The 16,318-nt window shown below is 43.2% G+C and overlaps 1 protein-coding gene across 1 annotated transcript in view; it reads right to left on the bottom strand.

The window, feature by feature from the left end:
- The window catches only part of LOC109869972 (FERM and PDZ domain-containing protein 2-like), a 31,170-nt gene extending 14,852 nt beyond the window's left edge, over positions 1-16,318 (bottom strand). Inside the window, exons 1-11 of the mRNA XM_031804579.1 lie at positions 16,198-16,318; positions 15,753-15,916; positions 14,998-15,243; positions 14,550-14,703; positions 14,203-14,369; positions 14,050-14,121; positions 13,549-13,723; positions 13,291-13,426; positions 13,009-13,147; positions 9,310-9,462; positions 5,226-5,411 (exon numbers count right to left, since the gene is read on the bottom strand). Coding sequence (XP_031660439.1) covers positions 5,226-5,411; positions 9,310-9,462; positions 13,009-13,147; positions 13,291-13,426; positions 13,549-13,723; positions 14,050-14,121; positions 14,203-14,369; positions 14,550-14,703; positions 14,998-15,243; positions 15,753-15,916; positions 16,198-16,318 — 1,713 coding nt within the window. The remainder of the gene's footprint in view (positions 1-5,225; positions 5,412-9,309; positions 9,463-13,008; positions 13,148-13,290; positions 13,427-13,548; positions 13,724-14,049; positions 14,122-14,202; positions 14,370-14,549; positions 14,704-14,997; positions 15,244-15,752; positions 15,917-16,197) is intronic.

Below are 16,318 nucleotides of genomic sequence, written 5' to 3'. Positions count from 1 at the left end.
TCATGGGAAAACCCCCCAAAAATCTGCCAAGACCTCAGAAAAAGAATTGTACACCTCCACAAGTCTGGTTCATCCTTGGGAGCAATTTCCAAATTCCTGAAAGTACCATCTGTACAAACAATAGTATGCAAGTATAAACACCATGGGACCACGCAGCTGTCATATCGCTCAGGAAGGAGACGAGTTCGGTCTCCTAGAGATGAACGTACTTTGGTGTGAAAAGTGAAAATAGAACAACAGCAAAAGACCGTGTGAAGATGCTGGAGGAAACAGATTCAAAAGTATCTATATCCACAGTAAAACGAGTCCTATATCGACATAGCCTGAAAGGTTGTTCAGCAAGGAAGAAGCCACTGCTCCAAAACCACCATTAAAAAGAACTACAGTTTGCAACTGCACATGGGGACAAAGATCATAGAAATGTCCTCTGGTCTGATTAAACCAAAATAGACTGTATGGCCATAATGACCATCATTATGTTTGGAGGAAAAAGGGGGAGGCCTGCAAGCCAAAGAATACCATCCCAACAGTGAAGCACGGGGGTGGCAGCATCATGTTGTGGAGGTGATTTGCTGCAGCAGGGATTAGTGCACTTCACAAAATAGATGGCATCATAAGAAAATTATGTGGATATATTGAGGCAACATCTCAAGACATCAGTCAGGAAGCTTGGTGGCAAATGGGTCTTCCAAATGGACAATGACCCCAAACATACTCCTGAAGTTGTGTCAAAATGGCTTAAGGACAACAAAGTCAAGGTATTGGAGTGGTCATCACAATGCCCTGACCTCAATCCTACAGAAAATGTGTGGGCAGACCTGAAAAGGTGTGTGTGAGCAAGGAGGCCTACAAACCTGATGCAGTTACACCAGCTCTGTCAGGAGGAATTGGTCAAAATTCACCCAACTTATTGTGGAAAGCTTGTGGAAGGCTACCTGAAATGTTTGACACAAGTTAAACAATTTAAAAGCAATGCTACCAACTACTAATTGAATGTATGTAAACTTCTGACCCACTGGGAAATAAATCATTCTCTCCTATTATTCTGACATTTCACATTCTTAAAATAAAGTGGTGATCCTAACTGACCTAAGACAGGGTTTTTTTTCCCCAGGATTAAATGTCAGGAATTGTGAAAAACTGAGTTTAAATGTATTTGGCTAAGGTGTATGTAAACTTCTCACTTCAACTGTATTCAGACCCTTTGCTATGAAACTCGAAATTGAGCTCAGGTACATCCTGTTTCCATTGATCATCCTTGAGATGTTTACACAACTTGATTGGAGTCCACTTGTAGTAAATTAAATGGACATGATTTGGAAAGGCACACACCTGTCTATATAAGGTGCCACAGTTGACAGTGCATGTCAGAGCCAAAACCAAGCAATGAGGTCGAAGGAATTGTCCGTAGAGAGACAGAGACAGTAGTGTTGAGGCACAGATCTGGGGAAGGGTACCAAAACATTTCTGCAGCATTGAAAGTCCACAAGAACACAATGGCATCCATCATTCTTAAATGGAAGGACTTTGGAACAACCAAGACTCTACCTAGAGCTGGCCGCCTTGCCAAACTGAGCAATCGGGGGAGAAGGGCCACTCTGACAGAGCTCCAGAGTTCCTCTGTGGAGGTGGGAGAAACTTCTAGAAGGACAACCATCTCTGCAGCACTCCACCAATCAGGCCTTTATGGTAGAGTGGCCAGACGGAAGCCACTCAGTAAAAGGCACACGGCAGCCCTCTTGGAGTTGAAAAGTGAGTCAGGTAAAGAGATAATTGTTCTTAAAGGGGCATTGTTGTATTTTGAGACAGGCTTGAATTAGCTAAGTAGCCAATAGGCAGAGGGTAGCATAATTTGTCTGATTCACTGTAATAATGGGAATAATAGTGCATTTCATTTTGTAAAGTGGTTTCTTGTATCAAACAACACAAAAACATTTTCAGTAACCTCCTTGTCTGGAGGACAAGTAGATAATCAGGTTAACGTCAAGCCCTGCATGTCTCATGGAATGTTGGCCTACATTGAACATCACACATTGGCTGCTACTGTTGGCTGAATGATCCATTTTCTACATTGCTTTTGATGGTAGGCCACTCTGGTAGACCTACATTATGATCAAATAGCCACAGTAGACTACTTGGCCACTGTTAAAAGTGTAACTTAAAGCAGGTACAGCCTCAGCATTCACAGTAAACTTTCTCTGGGAAGTTGCACAGAATTTTCACAATGTTAAAATTTCAGCAGACCTGAAATATGCTCAGTCCGGGAAAAAAAATGTATCTCCAATTTTGTGCAAATATGTTTATATCTGTTAAGGTTTTCTTCCTCTGAAGAGGAGGTGTAGCCGGGATCGGACCAAAATGCAGCGTGGTTATTTCGATACATCTTTAATAAAGATAATAACAAACAATACAAAATACTAAATGTAACGTAAAAAACCAAAACAGCCCTATCCGGTGCAAACAAACACAGAGACAGGAACAATCACCCACGAAACACTCAAATATGGCTGCCTAAATATGGTTCCCATTCAGAGACAACGATAAACACCTGCCTCTGATTGAGAACCACTCTAGGCAACCATAGACTTACCTAGACAACTCTACTATACCACAATCCCATAACCTACAAAAACCCCAAGACAAAACACACCACATAAATAACCCATGTCACACCCTGGCCTGACCAAAATAATAAAGAAAACACAAAATACTAAGACCAGGACGTGACAATATCCCTGTTAGTGAGCATTTCTCCTTTGCCAAGATAATCTATCCACCTGACAGGTGTGGCATATCAAGAAGCTAAACAGCAGGATCATTACACAGGTGCACCTTGTGCTGGGGACAATAAAAGGCAACTAAAATGTGCAGATTTGTCACACAACACAATGCCACAGATTTTTATTTAAATGTTTTATTTTATTTCACCTTTATTTAACCAGATAGGTCAGTTGAGAACAAGTTCTCATTTACAACCTGGCCAAGAAAAAGCAAAGTATTGCAACACAAACAACACAGAGTTACACATGGGATAAACAAACATACAGTCAATAACACAATAGAAAAGTCTATATACAGGGTGTACAAATGTAGTAAGATTAGGGAGGTAAGGCAATAAATAAGCCATAGTGGCAAAATAATTACAATTTCGCAATGAAACACGATTGATAGATGTGCAGAAGATGAATGTGCAAGTAGAGATACTGGGGTGCAAAGGAGCAAAAAATAAATAACAATATGGGGATGAGGTAGTTGGGTGGGCTATTTACAGATGGGCTGTGTACAGGTGCTCTGACAGCTGATGCTTAAAGTTATTGAGGGCGATATAGCTTCAGTGTTTTTTGCAATTCGTTACAGTCATTGGCAGCAGAGAACTGGAAAGAAAGGCGGCCAAATGAGGAGTTGGCGTGGGGGATGACCAGTGAAATATACCTGCTGGAGCGTGTGCTACGGGTGGGTGCTGCTATGGTGACCAGTGAGCTGAGATAAGGCGGGGCTTTACCTAGCAAAGACTTATAGATGACCTGGAGCCAGTGGGTTTGGCAACGAATATGAACCGAGGGCCAGCCAACGAGCGCATACAGATCACACTGGTGGGTAGTATATGGGGCTTTGATGACAAAACAGATGGCACTGTGATAGACTACATCCAATTTGCTGAGTAGAGTGTTGGAGGCTATTTTGTAAATTACATCAGTGAGGGTATGTTTGGCAGCATGAGTGAAGTATGATTTGTTGCGAAATAGGAAGCCAATTCTAGATTTAATTTTGGATTGGAGATGCTTAATGTAAGTCTGGAAGGAGAGTTTGTCCACATATTTTAAGTCAGAACCGTCCAGAATAGTGATGCTAGATGTGCGGCCGGTGCGGGCAGAGATTGGTTGAAGAGCATGCATTTAGTTTTAATAGCATTTAAGAGCAGTTGGAAGCCACTGAAGGAGTGTTGTATGGAATTGAAGCTCATCTGGACGTTTGTTAACAGTGTCCAAAGAAGGGCTAGAAGTATACAAAATGGTATCATCTGCATAGAGGTGGATCAGAGAATCACCAGCAGCAAGAGCGACATCATTGATATATACAGAGAAAAGAGTCGGCCCTAGAATTGAACCCTGTGGCACCCCCATAGAGACTGCCAGAGGTCCGGACAACAGGCCCTCCGATTTGACACGCTGAACTCTATCTGAGAAGTAGTTGGTGAACCAGGCGAGGCAGTCATTTGAGAAACCAAGGCTGTTGAGTCTGCAGATAAGAGTGCGGTGATAGACAGAGTCGAAGTCCTTGGCCAGGTCGATGAAAACGGCTGCACAGTATTGTCTTTTATCAATGGCGGTTATGATATCGTTTAGGACCTTGAGCGTGGTTGAGGTGCACCCTTGACCAGCTCAGAAACCAGATTACATAGTGGAGAAGGAACGTTGGGATTCGAAATGGTCGGTGATCTGTTTGTTAACTTGGCTTTCGAATACTTTAGAAAGGCAGGGTAGGATAGATTTAGGTCTGTAACAGTTTTGGTCTAGAGTGTCTCCCCTTTGAAGAGGGGGATGACCGCGGCAGCTTTCCAATCTTTAGGGATCTCAGACAATACGATCATGGTATGGGCAGGCATAAGCTATAGACAACGAACACAATTGCATTGTATTGACGGGAATTTGAATGCACAGAGATACCGTGAGGTCCATTGTCGTGCCATTCATCCACCGCCATCAGCTAATGTTTCAGCATGATAATGCACAGCCCTGTGTCGCAAGGATCTGTAAACAATTCCTGGAAGTTGAAAATGTCCCAGTTCTTCCATGTCCTGCATACTCACCAGACATGTATGAAATTGTGTTCCAGTTCCCGCTAATATACAGCAACTTCGCACAGCCATTGAAGAGGAGTAGGACAACATTCCATAGGCCCCTATCAACCTATGCAAAGGAGATGTGTTTTCTGATCCACGCCCCTACCTTTTTTAAAGTATATGTGATCAACAGATGCATATCTTTATTCGCGGTCATGTGAAATCTATAGATTAGGGCCTAATTTATTTATTTAAATTGACTGAGATTTCCTTATGTGAACTTCAACTCAGTAAAATGTTTGAAATTGCTGCGTTTATATTTTTGTTCAGTATATTCAGTAAACATTCACTTTCAACATTCCTCAGTTCCCTTCAATAAAGTGTAACTCCAATGAAAAAAACAAACAGTGTTTGCATTATCATAAAAAGGCATGATACTCACAGAGGAGGAAATACTGGCCGTTTCCCGCCAGTGGAATGTCTGACTTGTGGAGCGGGAGCTATCTTTAACCTCATACACTATGACTCCTTTGGCACACACTCCTAAGATCAGCTCTCCGATGACTGGCTTCTTCTCGCGACCCACGCGGTAGAACAGAACGCCATACTCAGGAAGCTGCTGGGTGGCCTGGGAGGAAGTAAGATGTTAGAACGGCCGACGTGCAAGCTTCCCGCACGGGCTAAGAATGTTTGCCTATGATGCACCGTGCAGGTGCCACAGTCTTTTAGTATAATGATTGAAATATTGGTCCACATATTAGTAGTATGGAATTAACGAGACTGACATAACCATTTTATACACTGCTCAAAAAAATAAAGGGAACACTTAAACAACACAATGTAACTCCAAGTCAATCACACTTCTGTGAAATCAAACTGTCCACTTAGGAAGCAACACTGATTGACAATAAATTTCACATGCTGTTGTGCAAATGGAATAGACAACAGGTGGAAAATATAGGCAATTAGCAAGACACCCCCAATAAAGGAGTGGTTCTGCAGGTGGAGACCACAGACCACTTCTCAGTTCCTATGCTTCCTGGCTGATGTTTTGATCACTTTTGAATGCTGGTGGTGCTTTCACTCTAGTGGTAGCATGAGACGGAGTCTACAACCCACACAAGTGGCTCAGGTAGTGCAGCTCATCCAGGAAGGCACATCAATGCGAGCTGTGGCAAGAAGGTTTGCTGTGTCTGTCAGCGTAGTGTCCAGAGCATGGAGACGCTACCAGGAGACAGGCCAGTACCTCAGGAGACATGGAGGAGGCCATAGGAGGGCAATGACCCAGCAGCAGGACCGCTACCGCTGCCTTTGTGCTAGGAGGAGCACTGCCAGAGCCCTGCAAAATTACCTCCAGTAGGCCACAAATGTGCATGTGTCTGCTCAAATGGTCAGAAACAGACTCCATGAGGGTGGTATGAGGGCCCGACGTCCACAGGTGGGGGTAGTGCTTACAACACCGTGCAGGACGTTTGGCATTTGCCAGAGAACACCAAGATTGGCAAATTCGCCACTGGCGCCCTGTGCTCTTCACAGATGAAAGCAGGTTCACACTGAGCACGTGACATACATGACAGAGTCTGGAGACGCTGTGGAGAACGTTCTGCTGCCTGCAACATCCTCCAGCATGACCGGTTTGGCAGTGGGTCAGTCATGGTGTGGGGTGGCATTTCTTTGGGGGGCCGCACGGCCCTCCATGTGCTCGCCAGAGGTAGCCTGACTGCCATTAGGTACCGAGATGAGATCCTCAGACCCCTTGTGAGACCATATGCTGGTGCGGTTGGCCCTGGGTTCCTCCTAATGCAAGCCAATGCTAGACCTCATGTGGCTGGAGTGTGTCAGCAGTTCCTGCAAGAGGAAGGCATTGATGCTATGGACTGACCAGCCCAGACCTGAATCCAATTGAGCACATCTGGGACATCAAGTCTCGCTCCATCCACCAACGCCACGTTTCACCACAGACTGTCCAGGAGTTGGCAGATGCTTTAGTCCAGGTCTGGGAGGAGATCCCTCAGGAGACCATCCGCCACCTCATCAGGAGCATGCCCAGGCGTTGTAGGGAGGTCATACAGGCACGTGGAGGCCACACACACTACTGAGCCTAATTTTGACTTGTTTAAGGACATTACATCAAAGTTGGATCAGCCTGTAGTGTGGTTTTCCACTTTAATTTTGAGTGTGACTCCAAATCCAGACCTCCATGGGTTGATAATTTGTGTGATTTTGTTGTCAGCACATTCAACTATGTAAAGAAAAAAGTATTTAATAAGAATATTTCATTAATTCAGATCTAGGATGTGTTATTTTAGTGTTCCCTTTATTTTTTTGAGCAGTGTATATAGACACACGACCGTTCAAAAAGTTTGTGGTCACCTAGAAATGTCCTTCTTTTTGAATGAAAATCGCATATTTTGTCCATTAATATAACATCAAATTGACCAGAAATACAGTGTAGACATTGTTAATGTGGTAAATGACTATTGGAGCTGGAAATGGCAGATTTTTTTTATGGAATATCTACATAGGCGTACAGAGAGACATTATCAGCAACCATCACTCCTGTGTTCCAATGGCATGTTGTTTTAGCTAATCCAAGTTTATCATTATAAAAGGCTAATTGATCATTAGAAAACCCCTTTGCAAGTATGTTAGCACAGCTGAAAACTGTTGTTCTGATTAAAGAGGCAATAAAGCTGGCCTTTTTTTAGAATAGTTGAGTATCTGGAGCATCAGCATTTGTGGGTTCGATTACATTAATGAAAATGACCAGAAACAAAGTACTTTCTTCTGGAACTCGTCAGTTTATTTTTGTTCTGAGAAATGACGGCTATTCCATGTGAGAAATTGCCAGGAAACTGAAGATCTCGTACAACACTGTGTACTACTCCCTTAACAGAACAGTGCAAACTAGCTCTAACCAGAATAGAAAGAGGAGCGGGAGGCCCCGGTGCACAACTGAGCAAGAGGAGAAGTACATTAGAGTGTCTAGTTTGAGAAACAGATGGCTCACAAGTCCTCAACTGGCAGCTTCATTAAATAGAGCGTAGACTGGAGTGGTGTAAAGCTCACCGCCATTGGACTCTGGAGCAGTGGAAATGCTTCATTAAATAGTACCCGCAAAACACCAGTCTCAACGTCAACAAGTGAAGAGGCGACTCTGGGATGCTGTCCTTCTAGGCAGAGTTGCAAAGAAAAAGCCATATCTCACACTGGCCAATATAAAGAAAAGTTTAAGATGGGCAAAAGAACACAGACATTGGACAGAAGAACTCTGCCTAGAAGGCCAGCATACCGGAGTCGCCTCTTCACTGTTGACTTTGAGACTGGTGTTTTGCGGGTACTATTTAATGAAGCATTTCCACTGCTCCAGAGTCCAATGGCGGTGAGCTTTACACCACTCCAGTCTACGCTTGACATTGTGCATGGTGATCTTAGGCTTGTGCGCAACTGCTCAGCCATGGAAACCCATTTCACGAAGCTCCTCACGAACAGTTATTGTGCTGACATTGCTTCCAGAGGCAGGAAGGTAGTGAGTGTTGCAACTGAGGACAGGCGATATTTATGCGCAACACACATCCGGTTCTGAGAGCTTGTGTGGCCTACCACTTTATTGCTGAGCCATTGTTGCTCCGAGATGTTTCCACTTCACAAAACAGCACTTACAATTTACTGGAGCTACTCTAGCAGGGTATATATTTGACGAACTGACATGTTGGAAAGGTGGCATCCTATGACGGTGCCACGTTGAAAGTCACTGAGCTATTAAGTAAGGCCATTCTCCTGCCTGTGTTTTAGTCTATGGAGATTGCATGGCTGTGTGCTTGATTGTATACAACTGTCAGCAACGGGTGTGGCTGAAATAGCAGAATCCACTCATTTGAACGTGTGTCAACATTATTTTGTATATAGTGTATGTATACAGTGCATTCAGAGTATTCAGACCCCTTGACCTTTTCCACATGAGGCTAGAAGATTGACACACCTGTATTTGAGTTTCTCCCATTCCTCTCTTCTCCCTCTGTCAGGTTGGATAGTTAGCGTCACTGCACAGCTATTTTCATATCTCTCCAGATATGTTAGATCGGATTCAAGTCCGGGCTCTGGCACGTTATGGACATTCAGAGACTTGCCCCGAAGCCACTCCTGCATTATCGTGGCTGAGTGCTTAGGGTCATTGTGCTTTTGGAAGGTGAACCAGTTTGAGGTCCTGAGTGCTCTGCAGCAAATTTTCATCAACAAACTCTCTGTACTTTGCTACGTTCATCTTTCCCTTGATCCTGACTAGTCTCCCAGTCCTTGCCACAGAAAAACATCTCCACAGCATAATGCTGCCACCCTATGCTTCACCATAGGGATGGTGCCAGGTTTCCTCCAGGCGAGACGTTTGGCATTCAGGCCAAAGAGTTCAATCTTGGTTGTAACATAACAAAATGTGGAAAAAGTAAAAGGTTCTGAATATTTGTCGAATGCACTGTACGCTATATAACACCATAACTCTATGAAGTGTTTTCATTGGCTCATGTTACCTTTAGGAACTCAAGTTCGGACTCGTCAGTACTCATCGTGGAGTTATTGACATGTAACCGTAGCAATTCCTCCTTTAGGTAAGGCAAGGCTCTTTTCTCCATGACGCTCTTGGCAACGTACTGGTCTGGTCGATAGTAGTTCCTCCCATAAACCTTTGGAAAATATCAGATCACATTTAGTCATCACTCAACTATAACATTTCTAGAGCTAATATTACAAAATATTTACCATGGATGGGCATTTGAAATTATTTTAATATTCAAATAATATAATGACATTTTTATGACAGTCAAAATTTGTAATAATAATAATAAAAGCTTTTTTTTTTGCTCTTGACTCTCGACCAATCAGAATGATGCAAATGCACACGGCAGAGGTAAACAGAGAACATTCTGCTTTTCTCCGGTAGTTTGGCTAAAAGCAACAGCGAGAAGAGAAGTCCGATTTTCCATGATTCTCTTACAAAAAGGTTTTCTGGTATGTTTTGCATGGATCCGTGTCATGCCGATCATGTCAGGGCAGCCTGGAGGTCTAAATGTGCAGACGTAGCACAAGAGTAGCTCAACACACCCTTAAAAAAACATTCAAAAGTTTATTTTATTCAATTCAGAATTTTAAAAGTCATGGAATATCTTTTCAGGTAAAAATGGCACAAATAAATTTTTATTTAATTTGGACAGCTTTTTCATTGCTAACCTCTAAAAGTCTAAGCCTTTAGGGGGGGGGGGGTTCTACTAAGCTAATACATGGAACTATTTTAGGTTGGTCACACCATGGATCATTAAGTTATTTGATTTTGAATTTTAGGACCCCCTGTATGTTTTTTAGATTTTTTTAAAAATATATTTTATTTTATTTTATTGTTTGATAAAATATTGAATTTGGCCTTTAATATTATAGCCCATAGAAACACATTGAATACCATATTCATAAATGGCAAAAAATAAGTCAGTAAAAAATAATACATCATAAGGGTTTTGAAGTGTAATTTTTTTAAATCTAGGAAATATTAGAAAGCTCAGGAAAAAAATTGCGGGGACACATTTAACCTCTTTTTAAAAATTGGCACAAAACTACCTCCATTCATTTGTATGGGTTAATAACAGACGAGTCCCATGATACTTGTGGGGGACGTAGAGCAGAACAGAGAACATCGCCATGCCTGTGAGTCTCCCCTTTCCACAATGGGGTCATATTAGTTTGTAGCCCAAACGGTTTGGACGGCACAGACAAAAATTGGCACATCGGCGACACCGTATACAGAAGAGTCCCGTGACACTTGTGCGTGTCGTAGAGCAAAACGGAGAACACCATTGTGTTTGTGAAAGTCGACTCTTTCCATGTAGTGGTTATTAGGCACATTCTGATGCTACAGACGTTTTCCTGAGAAGATTGTCTGGATGTGTCCTGGGCTGACAAACAGCACTATAGCCTGTCACTTTCCACCGCAGATGCGGAAGGCCGAAATGGGCGGATGCAGTGAATTGAGATACGGCCCATTCTGCAGCTATCGCTAGCTTAAACTGAAGGATTTTAATGGGGATTTTTTTATTATGCTCATTAATTTGACACCCGGGTGTGCCAATAAACTCTTAAGGATTAAAAAAGGGCAAAAAAAATGTGGCTCCAAAAATGAAAACTCTTTCAAGTAATTTAATACTAAAATCCGTATAGATATCCGGATATTCAATTAACTGTGCCCAATTCTGCCCAGCTGTAGTATTTACAAGGTAATATCTACTTACAGTACCAGTCAAAAGTTTGGAAACCTACTCATTCAAGGGTTTTTCTTTATTTTTACTATTTTCTACATTGTAGAATAATAGTGAAGACATCACAACTATGAAATAACACATATTGTTACGGTTTTCTTCTATATCCTCTTCTGACGAAGGTGTAGAACAAGGATCGGACCAAAACGCAGCGTGTTGATTGAGATTCATATTTAATAAAACAAAGAAACACGAACTTACACGAACACTACAAAAACAATAAACGAAACCGAAACAGCCTATCTGGTGCAAACTAACCAAGAGTACACATAGGACACTAAGGACAATCACCCACGACAAACTCAAAGAATATGGCTGCTTAAATATGGTTCCCAATCAGAGATAACGATAAACACCTGCCTCTGATTGAGAACCACTCCAGACAGCCATAGACCTTGCTAGAATACCCACTATGCTACAATCCCAATACTAACACCAAAACCCCAAGACAAACACACCACAATTACAAAAACCCCATGCCACACCCTGGCCTGACCAAATACATAAAGATAAACACAAAATACTTTGACCAGGGCGTGACACATATGGAATCATGTAGTAACCAAAAAAGGTGTTAAACAAATCAAAATATATTTTACATTTGAGATTGCCTTGATGACAGCTTTGCACACCCTTGACATTCTCTCAACCAGCTTCATGAGGAAAGCTTTTCCAACAGTTTTGAAGGAGTTCTCACATATGCTGAGCACTTGTTGGCTGCTTTTCCTTCACTCTGCGGTCCAACTCATCTCAAACCATCTCAATCGGATTGAGGTCGGTTGATTGTGGAGGCCAGGTCATCTGATGCAGCACTTTATCACTATCCTTGGTCAAATAGCCCTTACACAGCCTGGAGGTGTGTTTTGGGTCATTGTCCTGTTGAAAAACAAGCGCAAACCAGATGGGATGGTGTCTCGCTGCAGAATGCTGCCGTAGCCATGCTGGTTAAGTGTACCTTGAATTCTGAATAAATCACTGACAGTGTCACAAGCAAAGCACCCACACACCATCACACCTCCTCCTCCATGCTTCACGGTGGCAACCATACATGCAAGGATTATGATTTCACCTACTCCGCGGCGGTTGGAACCAAACATCTCAAATTTGGACTCATCAGACCAAAGGACAGATATCCACCAGTCTAATGTGCATTGCTCATGATTCTTGGCCCAAGCACGTCTCTTCTTCTAATTGGTGTCCTTTAGTAGAGGTTTCTTTGCAGCAATTCAACCATGAAGGGCTGATTCACACAGTCTCCTCTGAACGGTTGATGTTGAGATGTGTCTGTTATGTGAACTCTGTGAAGCATTTATTTGGGCTGCAATCTGAGGTGCAGTTAACTCTACTGAACTTAGCCTCTGCAGCAGAGGTAACTCTGTGTCTTCCTTTTGTGGCGGTCCTCATGAGAGCCAGTTCCATCATAGCGCTTGATGGTTTTTGCGACAGCACTTCAAGAAACTTTCAAAGTTTTTGACATAATATGGAGTTGATTTTTTACCAAATAGGGCTATCTTCTGTATACCTCCTACCTTGTCACAACAACTGATTGGCTCAAACCTGTTAATTGAAATTCATTCCAGGTGACTACCTCATGAAGCTGGTTGAGATAATGCCAAGAGTGTGCAAAGCTGTCATCAAGGCAAAGGGTGGCTACTTTGAAGAATCTCAAATATAAAATATATTTTGATTTGTTTAACACTTTGTTTACTGCATGATTCCATATTTGTAATGTCATAGTCGATGTCTTCTACAATGTAGACAATAGTAAAAATAAAGAAAAACCCTTGAATGAGTAGGTGTGTCCAACCTTGTGACTGATACTGTAAATATGCAGAAGAATCCACCTAGACCTTGACAATCAGGTGACTATACAGGATATCAAAGATACTGTATAACCATATAACTCAAATAAAATGTATAAAATACCTCAGGCATGCAGTCTCCATACTCTGCTTGGAGAGCCAAGGCACCAAGATATAGGCCTGTCTCTTCATGGCAGGCCAACCTGTCCTCCAGTATATCCTTCCTCAGCTGTAGGTAGTACTGGTGACGAGTCAGTTTGTGCCTGCCAAAAAAACCCAGTCACACACAATTTGCTTCCATGGAGAAAGCAGTGGACAATCTGCAACATTGCCTGACCTCTATGAATTCCATCGGCCGACCTTGAATACAATACACTGTAAGCACGAGCGGATGCGAGGTACTTACAAAAGGAGAGAGATGTCGTGGACAAAGAATTTCACCCTGAAGAAAAGGACAAACGTGGAGGTAGGCACTTTCTTCCAACTGTCGGGGGCGACCTTGGATATCTTTGTGTCATTTTCCAGGAAGAAAAACTCATGGTCTAAAACCGAGAGGTAAAAAGGAAGAGTGACCTTTTTAACCCACAAACCATGTAAAGACAGCCATAAATGACCCAACAAAACACTGTTTCCCAGTAAACGACATGCAATATTTGTGCATTACCATCAATGTAAGCAAGGCCAAAGTAGAAGTGCTCCACCAGATTGGAGTGGGCAACAATCATATCAAAGACATCCCCTCCTTCTGACTTGACGTCGCACTTGACCAGGATGCTCTGTCCGTTTGGCATGACCACACTCAGCTCCCTCATAGAGGAGGGAGACTTCCCTTTCTTTGACTGGGTTAAGAGACAGAAAGAGAGTGATTCATGTGAAGACTGACGGATGACAGTTGGGCTGATGATAAAAGGCATTTGATGTAGCTCTTGATTTAAAAAAAATGATTGTTTCACCTTTTATTTAACTAGGCAAGTCAGTTAAGTACAAATTCTTATTTACAATGACGGCCCACCATGGGCCAAACCCGAATGGCGCTGGGCCAATTGTGTGCCGCCCCTATGGGACTCCCAATCACAGCCGGATGTGATGCAGCCTGGATAAGAAGAGGTGGTGAGGCCTGACCTGAGCAGGCCAGACCACTAGCCGATGATAAAGCCATAATTACCACAATGGATCCGGGCAGCTCCAAGACAACCAGAGGCTCGTCTAACTTTCGAATGAACTCAGGACCCATATCCTGCAGAAATAACGAATCGAAACATTAAGAGCTACTAAAATGTCAACCCGAAATTTCACACGACTCACTATGATATCATACCTTGGCTTTCTTTTCATTAAGACTGACCGTGGACTCGTTTAGATATGTGTATGGTACAGGTCTGACGCTGCCACGGCGAAAGCCATCCAGGTACGGGCTAGAGGGGCTATGTGACTGATAGCTGCTGTAACTCTCTCTGTGACGTGATCCTTGGGGAATTCTGGGAGAAAGAAAAATACAGATTACAGGGGTGAAAATCTTTAACTTATTGTCCATAGACAGTTACGTGAACTATCCCTTAAAAAAAATATATATATACACTTGTAAAGCTGATAATATGTGTATTCCGGTCAAAATGTGCCTTTTGTTGTTTGAAAGGCGACTGCTAGGTTCTTACCCTCTGCTGAGCTCAGCTTGGAATGTTGGGGTGCTTCTGTTTCTCAGTGCCCAGGTGGAGTTATGGTACGAGGCACTTCCTGAGAGACTGTGAAGCCTCTCTCTGACCATCTGACTCCGGTCAGTAAGTTGAGGACCAATCTCAGCCATGGACACATGATCAACCTAGAAAACACAATAGAATGACAGCTGATGAATTAGATAAGTTGCACTGACCTATCCTTAAAAATAACCATGTCTCAAATCAATATGATCTCAATTGAAACCCAGCTGTAGATTGTAGCCAAGATAGAGTTGCAAGCAGCCAGTATTGTCACAATATGGAATAGAGGCCAATTTATTTCTAGAAAATGTGACCCTATAATGTCAGTGTGCTGGTCAGCACATGGAGTGTAGAGTGACAGCTATACTGACTACAGGTGCATTGCCTAAACCAAAAAGGGAATGTGGGTGACTCACAGAGTCCCTGAAGACATCTTGTACTAGCTGTCTGATGAGCTTCTCTGGTAGGGGCAGTTGAGCAGCCTTGATGTGCTGTTCACAGTTCTCCAGCACGGTCACAAGATCTGCTCGTCTGTGGACCGTGTCCTCACACATACTCAGCAAGAGGTTGTTCAGGTTGTCACTCAGCTGAATGGGCTGGTTTTGAGGTAGTTGATAATCAACGGACCAGAAGAGGGTCATTCCTAGGGAATATACAATCATCTGAAGAAAACAAAGAGAAAAACAAGGCAACAGTAAACATGTCGTTTGTTTGGTGCTAGAGGAGTAGCGTTTTAAGTGTTTTTCACAAAATTCTAAATCCATCAGGGCGGACCTCATGGGTCCCTGAGGCAAATTTGTTCCTTGTAAGGAGAGGGACCTATGTACCGCATTTCATGACTTTAGGTCAAACGGGGTGTGGGCGTGACCTTACAAAGTTTGCATTTTCAATCGCATGTTATCTGGTCAATCAGTGTAATTTTGTAAACCGTAAGACGCATCATTCACCCAAGCTTCGTCAAAATAGCGCCGCGCCGTCTAAGACACTGCGTGTGACGAACATACACGCTAACTGACAGAGACAGATCCAAAGCCAAAGGTCGAGAACCAAAACAGTGGCGAGATGTCAAGCCAACGGAGACCATCGGAGTTGGCCATATAGTACAGACGGATATGAAATGGGATTATGCAGTGAGATGCGATGACGTTGCGACCAGGGGTTCATTGAGCACCTTCTCCGAGGCCGTCCTGTTGGAGGCAGCGTGCCCCTCCTGTACCTCTGGAGCAGTGAAGGAACCAAGGTTCTCTGACCGGGGACAGCTCTTGAAAGCAAGGTTCCCAGTGGCTGACAGCAGCACTGAGCCAGGGCTCAGTACACTGCACATGTTACCAGGACCTGTGGAGAGGACAAAAGACAAAACTATTAAAAGTAAAGCATGACGTTGTGTTGCCTACCCTTCCCAATCATCTCGGGTTTGAGGCCTATTTCTTCTCATGCATAAAGATGCATATACAAAAACAAGTCATGGGATATGAAAGTCAGCTCAACATAATACCACTTATGGAGGACTGCAAACATCTGACACACGTGGGCGTGAACAATCCCTTTAAGGTCAAAAGATCCTGCCGGTGTGTATTATCATGGGTACGGAAAAGCATATAAATATGTCCAGGTACCTTTGTGAGAGATTTCCATTAAGGCCTCGGCGGTGCCCAGTAGCAGACACCATACCTCATCCTCCTCCAGAGGTGACCCCCGGGCCTCCAGCACCTCCGCCAGGGTCACGAACGTGCCCAT

The sequence above is a fragment of the Oncorhynchus kisutch genome, linkage group LG25 (assembly GCF_002021735.2).
Source record: "Oncorhynchus kisutch isolate 150728-3 linkage group LG25, Okis_V2, whole genome shotgun sequence".
NCBI classification, from domain to species: domain Eukaryota; kingdom Metazoa; phylum Chordata; class Actinopteri; order Salmoniformes; family Salmonidae; genus Oncorhynchus; species Oncorhynchus kisutch.
Note: the sequence above shows the minus strand (reverse complement) of the source record. Positions and strands in the feature narration are given on the sequence as shown.